This window comes from Petaurus breviceps, unplaced genomic scaffold (assembly GCF_028583685.1).
Source record: "Petaurus breviceps papuanus isolate PSGF00001 unplaced genomic scaffold, PetGlider_PUasm1.0 110, whole genome shotgun sequence".
Classification (NCBI taxonomy): domain Eukaryota; kingdom Metazoa; phylum Chordata; class Mammalia; order Diprotodontia; family Petauridae; genus Petaurus; species Petaurus breviceps.
Window position 1 is genome coordinate 114726 of NW_027185597.1, and position 9539 is coordinate 124264.

Below are 9539 nucleotides of genomic sequence, written 5' to 3' on the forward strand. Positions count from 1 at the left end.
TCTCTCTCTCTCTCTCTCTCTCTCTCTCTCTCTCTCTCTCTCCCTCTTTTTTCTTTTTCTCCCTCTGTCTCCTTCTCTTCTGAGATACCAGCAACATTCAGATGGGCAGAAAAGAACTTCATCTAGTCAAGTAAGAAGAAGCCTTTTGGAACCTTTAAAATGTCAGAATGATGGTGATCTGTTTTTAGAAGGCACTGCTTGAATACTTTGATCAGTAAAGTTTGATTGCATACATTGAGAAGTGTATATCTATGGTTTCTGTAGCACTAAATTAGCATGTGTAATGAGAACTTAGAAATACTTGCATAAGTCACATTTTGCTGTTCTTCTCCCTGAACCTGTTTGGGTAGTTGTTAGTTTGCTGCTTGGGTATCCTGGTCCACCAGAGTCATCATGGTCTACCAAAGATGTCAAACTTGAGGTCTACAAAACTCTGGAGTGCTGCCCAATCAGATTAAAATGTAACTGGAAAAAAATTTAACAAAATAAATATAAATACAACATAAATGATGATTATTTGTGGTTTTCCAAGTCACTATGCAAGCATGCAGGCAGCCATTTCTATTTGAGTTTAAAACCACGAATCTGCCAAAGACTATCTATACCTACCTTGAAATGGGTGAACAGGACAGGGCCCCTCCATCAGGAACTCCAATGCTATACATATTTTATCATATACATGTTTTATCTTTTATCCTTTCCACAATGTAAGCTTCTTGAAGGTAGACCCTAGTATTGTCTTAGTATTCCAGCATTTCAGAATGTAATAGGTACTTAATAATTTTTTAAATTTTTTTTATTCTAAACCTAAGAAAGAAAACAAGCATTTCCATAACATAGTAGAAGAGAAAATATATATATAATTGCACAGGAAACCACAAATCTAAATTGTTGACTACTATATGTAAAGCACTTTGCCATATATATAACTGTGTGAGATGAAAAAGTTTGGAGTTTGAATCTGAGATCAGAAAAGGTCTTTATTCTTTCTTATGAGAAGGGCACTGCCTCCATTGCTCAAATGGTGTCTGCCAGGGAGTGCAAAATGTGGAAGCTATTGGGCTTCTCTTGTTCTGATCCTAACTCCACCTGTCCTTCTTCACCATTAGCTGGTGAGGCAAGCTCACAATCTTTCATAAGTGTTTACTAATTGGCATGAAGCAATTCCAATCCTTCATTATGTATTTCCTTTCACCAAATTTGGAAATGCCCAATCAGAAGTGGACTAGAATGGTTTTCTTTCAAATTACCTCATTTCAGGGAAACCAAGAGTTACTTAAGAGATTGAACTGGTTTAAAGTATGGAGAAGAGATAGGAATGTAACAGGGAGTTAAAAAAAATGATGTAACTTCACTGTGAGTAAGCTCTCACATAACCACTAAACCATTGCTATTCTTTTACAGAAGAGGAAACTAATAAGGCTTAAAAAGGTTAATTGATTCTGCAAGCAGAGTTGAACGTCTAATCCAGGGTTTCTTAACTTGGCTTCCATAGAACTTTCTTTTCCCCTTTTTTAATATATTTAGAACTATTTCAATATAGTTGGGTTTCTTTTTAATTTTACATATTATTATTTCATATCATATTTAATTTTGCATATATTTATACTTTTAATAACTTTATTCCCCAAAGGGCGAAGTAGTCTATTAGACTACCAGAGTGCTAAAAGGCAGGGGTGTGATGATAACTGTTTAACAACTGGTTCTCAGGGGTAAAACAATGTACAAATGACACACTTTTAAATATAATCAGCATTAATATTTTTTCCATTACTTTGTTAAGTCTAGATTATCAACAAAATAAATCAAGGCTTATCAGCCTTTGCTGATTTCCAGGGTGTAAATGTTTACACTGAAAAATTTAGCAGTAGGCCAAGCTGGCTTGAGCACATCAGGACTCCATGACACCTAAAACGGTTAAGATTTTGGAATTCTAATCACTCTCCATTTCCCTTTCCCTCCCCCTCTCCATCTCTTTCTCTCTCCTCCTCCCCCTTCCTCACCTTTCTCTCTCTCCCTTCCTTTCTTTCTGCTCATCTCCCCCTCCTTCTCCATCTCCCCCTCCTCTCCCTATCCATCTCCCTCTCTTTTTCCCTCTCCCCCTTCTCTCCTCCTCTCTCCCCTTCTCCATCTCCCTCTCCCTCACATCCTTTCTCCCTTGCCCTCCTCTCCTCTCTCCATCCTCTTTTCCCCTCTCACTCTCCCTCTAATCCTTCTCCTCCCTCTGTCAGTCTCTTCCCTTCTTCTTAAATCTTGCCCTGCTTGTCCCCTCAGTCCCTGAATGACGTCTGAGGCCTAGAAATAAGCTGGCACAGGGAGCAGCTTGGTCTCCCTGCAAGCTCCACCTCACTCAGGCCTGCAGCCAAGCCGACCAGGAAGTGGAGAGAAGGCAGACTCAGACACACCCCCTTCAGCTCTATAAGTCTCTGTTTTCCCTTTTCCTTCCTTTTCACTTCTCAGGAGGCTTCCCCTTTCTCCTTGAGATCCTAGAGCTGAAGCTGAAGGACTGGAATGTGAGTTTTCTCCTTTCTCTGTTTCTCTGGGCAGAAGGGTCCCACCCTCCCTCCTGGCCCCTCCAAAGGACAGCAATCTGGTTTTCTGGGCTGGGTGTACGAGATGGGAAGTGAGCAGGTAACAGTTTTGGGGTGCAGATGGTTATCTAGGGGCTTGTGAATGGGGTATGTATATAATGAATAACCTCTATACCCCCAAAATGACAAAGGAGTTTACTCATTGATCTTGGGGCCTGTCTCTCTCTCTTTATATTTGCCCCTAATATTTACTGCCCCTTCAGTCTGAAACAGACCCCCTTCCCAGAGCAGTATCATAGAATATTTTGTACTGTTCCCAAAGTCACTCAGCTAGTTCAAGGGTAAGTCTCAGACTCCCAGGCTGGGAAGAACACAGAGACTATTAGAGGATTTTGAATCAGAGAAAATAAATTAAAATGACACACTTCCGTGTGACCCTGGGAAATTCCCTCAATGACTGCTTTCTTATCTATAAAAATGAAGGAATCATACTAAATGACTTCTAAAGTTCCTTCTAGCCCTGGGGGTCTAGGCTCCTGGAGAAGCAATCAGAGGGTAGTGAAAAGAACACTGGCCTAGACTCTGAAGAACAAGGCTACTCTGGTCAGCCACACCTTCCTGTGTAGTCTGGGCAAGTTGGTTCCTCTCATTCTCCATCCATTCTCTGTAAAATGGACCCAAGTGTAGAAGGGGGTAGAGATGGACTCAATAATCTCTTAAGGATTCTTCCAGCAGATCTCTGCCCTATCTCCGTGGTAGGAGAACCCGAAGAGAGAGGAGTGGGGAGTTGGGGGAGGGGAGGAGTAATGTCCTGGAAAAAGGAAGAAGTACATGGTGAAAAGTAGCAGATGTTACCAAGAAATCAGCGAGAAAAGGCCAGGAGATTTGGAAATTGGGAGGTCAGTGATGCCCTTAGAGAACATTTTCAGGAGAGCAGGTAAGACAGAAGGCAGATTGAGGGGAGGTAAGGAGAGAGTAAGAATGGAGTGAAATGTGATATATGGTATGCACATCTCCAGTGCCTGTGGGGGAGTGAGTCTGGCATAGCTTGGTTATTTCTAATCTTCCTTTTCCTAGAATCCTACCAGGGAGTTTCCAGCACAGTTTCAATTCTTCCTGGAGTGTTAACTACGAGAAGCCCCTCTGAGCTGATTGTCCTTTCCTTTATCCCCTAAGCTTCTCTGGGGTACACTACATTGAGCCTAGGTGTAGAATCTCAAAGATCTGAGTTCAAATACAGACTGAGACCATTACTAGCTGTGTTTTCCTTCATGGGTCACTTAATCTCTGTTTGCCTCAGCTTCCTGAATTGTAAAAAGAAAATAAAAATAACACCTCCCTCCCAGGGCTATTTTAAGGATTAAGTTAAATAAATAGCTGTAAAGCATTTAGCACAGTGCTTGGTACCTGATAGGCACTTAATAAATGCCTGTTTCCTTCCCTCTCCTTCATGGAAGAAGATGATCTGTGTTTGGCTGAGTGTGAGACTACATGGATAAAATTCAGTCTCTGGTGACATGTACTGCCTTCCCTAGTTACTGTGGCTGAGTCCCTTGCTTCAGTTTTCTCACTTGTAGAATAGAGAAAAATTCCCTGGTCAAAGAAATGAATTATTGTCTTTAAATCTCTTTGAGTCCTACACATGAATCTCTGCAAAGCAAAGAGCTGCTGCTGTTGATATCATTCTTCTCCAGCACCTTTAGGGGGAAGGGGACTAGTGGATTAGCACTAATGTTTTCTGATTTTCAAAAGAAAAGGGAAGTGAATGGAATGAGCATACTATTTAGCTAATGATCTGTCTGACTCCTAGTCAAAATCTAGAATGTGTCCTTAAAAGATCATTAGTGAATGTCCAGAAAATTAAATGGTGGACATCTAGAAATGGGAGTGATGACCAAAATGAGACAACATGGATTCATCTAGAGCAGATAATGTCAAATTAGTCTCATTTCCTTTATTGATAGGGTTACGAGACTGGCACATCAACAAGGAATTCTAAGAGCAGAATGATATAAGCATTTATTAAGCACTTACTGTGTGCCAGGTTCTGTGGAGGGAAGGGCAGGATTAGGGCTATATCATCAATCTGAAACTTTGCTTCTCTCCCCACAGCAGGCAAAAAAGAAAAGAAAAGAAAACAATGACAATGTCTCCATCAGATGATTTTGAAGTCCTAGTGAGAGGGCTGAACAGTTGGAATTTTCCCAAGCGCCCTATTCCTTGTGAGCTGTTGCTGATTGGTGAAGCTCCCTTCCCAGTATTGGTGAATAAGAATGGCCAGGTCCTCATTGCTGCCTCCCATTATGGCCAGGGCCGAATGGTAGTCATGTCCCATGAGGACTACCTACAAGATAGCATGTTGGCTCTGTTTCTTTGCAATGCTGTGGGCTGGCTCAACCGCAGCCCAGGAGGAACTGTTGGAGTGCACACATCTGTGGAACCTCTCACTGGCATTCTCTATAATTCTGGGATGAATGTGCAGACCGTGAATGACCTTGAGGACTCCCTAGGAGTTTACTGCATCAATGCCTATGATAGTACCTTGGCCAAAGAGATGATTCAGTTTGTGAAAAATGGTGGGGGCTTACTCATTGGGGGCCAAGCTTGGTACTGGGCAAGTGAACCCGGACATGACAAAGTTCTGTCCAACTTCCCTGGGAACCAGGTGACCAGTGTAGCTGGTGTGTACTTCACAGATACCTATGGAGATACAGATTTCCTCAAGGTCTCTAAGAAAGTACCTAAAATTCCACTTACAGTCAGGTGAGTATCAGGGGTATAGTAAGGATTTATTAAGAATAGACATAGTCCCCTTAATGAAACAGAAATAGAACTAGACATTTTGAGAAGAGTAAGTCTCATTTGTATTGTCAGGTGACAGGAATGCTATGGACAGACAGAACTATTGAAAATCCATCATCAGCAGTTTATATTTGGTTAGAGGAAGAACCATGGGATTATTACCATATGAACATCAGTGTCCATTTTGGAAAAGGGAACAGAAGACTGAATAGAGAGACAAATAAGGACACAGTAATTCTGTTCATGATGAATTTAAGTCACTAGGCCCAGATGAACTTTACATCTAGGTACTGAAAATGCCAGCAAATATGATTACTGAACTATTGACAAGGATCTTTGAATAAAAGATTGGGAAGAACAGGAAAGAGCCCTATAGGACATGAAAACGATTTATTTTGATGTTCAGAAAAGGGAAGAGTGTGGAGTTTACAAACTATATGGGCCAGTGAGCTTGATTTGAATTCCTTGTCAAATTCTAGACTATTTTATCAACAGGATGGTTAATATATATTCACAAAGTCAAATGATGAGTATCTAGGCATAGTATTGATGACTTTAAAGACCTAGTATGGCTTAATCAAGAACAGATTTTGCCAGATTAACTTTATTTCTTTTTTGATAGGATCAGTAGACTGGTAAATCAACAAGATATTCTAGGTGTAGATGGAACAAGAAATTATTAAGTGCCTACTAAATTCTAGGCACTTTGTTAAGTGCTTTACAGATATTATTTCATTTAATCTTCATGACAATCCAGGAAGGTAGGTACTGCAAGAGGCAGGTTAGTGTAGGGGATAGACCACTTGACTTAGTGTAAGAAGATGTAGGTTAGGAATCTACCTTAGATATTAACACTGTATTTTGGGTATGTCTCTTAACTAATCTGAGCCCATGGTTTCTTTATCTACAAAATCTCTAAGGTTCCTGCTAATTCTAATGTGTCATGCTTTGAACTATTTTTATACTGATTTGTTTTTTTATGCTTATTATGGATGAGCAAGGTGAGATGACCAAATGTCCCATGAAATAATGTTTCTTGTTAACTTTGGACACAAACCAAACTGCTCTACTTGCCTTCTCTAAGAAGAAATTGAGAGTTGCCTACCCATTTATGTTAAGCTTTTTAAGGCTTTTTTTGTTTTTATTAATAATAATAATTTTAATATTAATGTGCTTTATTTCTTCTATAAGTATTAACTTTGTTTTTGAACAGTAGAACATATTAGGACAACCAACATTTAGATGAATAAGTATTCATTAAGATACACTGAGGACAATGTGATTATCAGTCTCTTTTGCCACCTTTAACACAGCTCTTTCACTCGTAGAGAAGTAGAGGTGAGACACAAAAGCTTGAGGACTGCTTTGTATTTTTATCTAGGTCATGTACAAAAAGAAATCATCATTTTGTGGACAATTGAGTTGATTTTTCTTAGTGAACTAATCTTTGGATCAATGAAAGAGCCTTCCTTTCAGGCTTAATAGAACCTTTTAGAACCTCTTCTACACTGACATAGTCAACAAGAATTTAGTCACCTCCATGACATAATAAAGAACTTCTGTGGAAGGATAAATGAAACACGTTTTTAAATATACTAATCCTTACTTTGCCCATTTCTCTAAAAGAAAAAAAGTGGCTGAAAATACCTTCTGTGGTTCAATACTATGAGCTATTAGAAATGATGGAAAAAAATGGCTTCAAGTAATCTGGGAAGACTTGAATGTACTGATGCAGAAAGAAGTGGGAAGATGGTATAAATTCCCAAAGGAGGGTGACCGTGAAGAAGAATACACAGGAAAACATACCACATGGTTATAAGTTAAAGGAAGTAATAATGTTTAGTATAGAGAAGTAAAAAGGGAAACATAATAGCTTGATAATTTTCTTCAGGTAACTGAAGAATTCTCATATGAAGAAGGCAATCTATTTTCTTAGTCTCAAAGGACAGAACCAGGAACAACAGTAGAAATTATATGGAATAAAATTTCATTTCATTGTAAGGAAACCTTTCTTTTTTCTTTATAAATGCTGCTATTATTAATTATTATTTTATGTGGGCACATAATACATTGAGTTCCCTCACATGTCATACAAAGTTTATCATACTGTCTGGCTGGATGCATGACATCATACCTGTCACCCCAGAAAACATCATCTGCTAGCCTGGTCACTATCCAGATAGTTTTGCTTCTTCAGTGTGCAATTCTGTATGCAAGTCAATAGTGGTAGCCCTCTGTCACTTTTGCACCCCCAATCTCTGTAACCATTGGGGATGACTCAGTAAAGGGAGCCTATCATAATAGTTGCCACTGCCCAGAAAGTCAATGATCTGTTTCAGGGCATGGTGAGTTCAAGCAGTGGTTGGATGACTTCTTTTGATTATAGAGGGTGCCATGCTTCTCGTGTGGCTGTTATTAGATCAATTTGGAGGTTGTTTGCATCTCTCAGAGTCTATGATTGTGTCTGAGTAGGCCCCTGAATATAATGGGCACAGGAAATAGGGGTCATATAGAATAAGTGATTATTGTGCTTTTGCAGAAATATTCCCATCTCCCCTGTTCCACATCATTCCTTCAGTCACTAATTGGAAAAAATGGTTCATTTTCAGGTTTGGGGAGGACCTCTCTCAGGACCAACGACAGCTCCTGGATGGCATAACAGAACTGGATATCAATACTGGTGGAGTGCCTTCTCAGCTTCTGGTTCATGGAGCCTTGGCCTTCCCTCTTGGTCTAGACTCTTCCCTTGGTTGCTTTCTGGCAGCTGCTCACTATGGCCGGGGCAGAGTGGTGCTTGCTGCTCATGAGGCCATGCTCTGTGCCCCCAAGCTGGGCCCTTTTCTCTGCAATGCTATTACCTGGCTGGCAGGGGGACAAGCAGGCAGAATTGGGGTTAACCCTAATCTTAAAAAACTCTGTTCCCTGGTGTCTGAAAAAGGCCTGGAATGCAGCCTAGAATCCCATCTGACCACTGGTTTGAGTGTTTACTGCTGTTCAGCCTACAGTGACCAAGAGGCCAGGAAACTGCATGAGTTTGTGGCAGAGGGTGGAGGGTTACTGATTGGGGGCCAAGCCTGGTGGTGGGCCTCCCAGAATCCTGGCAAGGCTGCTGTGGCTGATTATCCTGGGAACCACATCCTCAACCCCTTGGGCCTTAGCATCCTCGATTGTTACCTAGAAAGTGGCCGATTTCCTGTCCTTGTGCCTGGTAAAGGGATCTATCACTTCCGCTCAGCTTTGTCTCAGTTCCAGGAGGAAGTAAAAGGAAGCAAGTTCTTGGCAGAAGGCTGGCAGTCGAAGCTAAGGAAGGACTGTGGAGCCTTCCTGAAGATTCCTGCAGAAGGAATCCCTGCCTATGCCTCCCTACATAGATTCCTGAGGAAGGTGCTCAAACAAACTGGTCTCCCCAATGTCAGCAAAGATCATCCTGTGCACAGCAATTCCTTTGAGGCCACCCTGCTCTGTGTGGCCACTGAGCTTGCTCAAAGTGGGACTGATTGCTTTTCACTGGTCCACAGAGCTAGTAATGGGACTTGCCCTTCCCAACTGTACTCCCTAGGACCCCCTGTCACCATGGAGATCAATGGTACCAGTCCAGGTAAAGATGGAGGATGAGGGCCAATGGATAGTTGGGAAAGAATGGGCTGGATAAATCCAGTAGGACAGTACAGGATTTCAGGTGTGATAAGAGCCTATCTCTTTCAGGTGATGGGGTTTGAATTATTGGGGGTAGTTAGAGTGTAAGAAAGTCGTGAAAGGGTTGGGCAATCTGGTATTTAAAGAGAGGATAGCAAGTCTTTTGGAGGAAATGTGAAGGCTCCAGAAGGAAATATGGGGCTCTAGAAAGGGGATAGAAAAGCTCTTGGGAATATCTGTACTTTAGAAAGGAATGTGAGGACTGTAGTAGGGTACTGGGGGTAGAGGTCAGAGAGTTGATGTAGGAGAAGTGGGTGAGGTAAGGAGAATGAGGGTATCAGGGTAGAATAATTACATACATTATTATGTTTCTCTTCAGATGTTACTGTATGGGTGAGCACTGGACTTTACCTCCCTGAAGGCTTTACTGCAAACATCAGGATGCCACGTGCTGCCACTATTGACTTGCAGGTAAATCCCTTGTACCTGCATTGCCTCTCCTAGATAGATAGATAGATAGATAGATAGATAGATAGATAGATAGATAGATAGATAGATAGATAGATAGAT

The 9539-nt window shown here is 41.1% G+C and overlaps 1 protein-coding gene across 2 annotated transcripts in view; it reads left to right on the forward strand.

Annotated features, from left to right (window-relative positions):
* Window positions 1-2278: 2278 nt before the first annotated feature.
* Window positions 2279-9539, forward strand: part of LOC138155427 (TRPM8 channel-associated factor 2-like) — a 34110-nt gene continuing 26849 nt past the window's right edge. Inside the window, exons 1-4 of one of the 2 annotated variants that reach the window (XM_069080707.1) lie at window positions 2279-2513; window positions 4644-5294; window positions 7943-8931; window positions 9349-9440. In XM_069080707.1, the coding sequence (XP_068936808.1) occupies window positions 4672-5294; window positions 7943-8931; window positions 9349-9440 (1704 nt within the window). In that variant the 5' untranslated portion in view covers window positions 2279-2513; window positions 4644-4671. The remainder of the gene's footprint in view (window positions 2514-4643; window positions 5295-7942; window positions 8932-9348; window positions 9441-9539) is intronic. The other variant, XM_069080774.1, reaches the window with a different exon arrangement.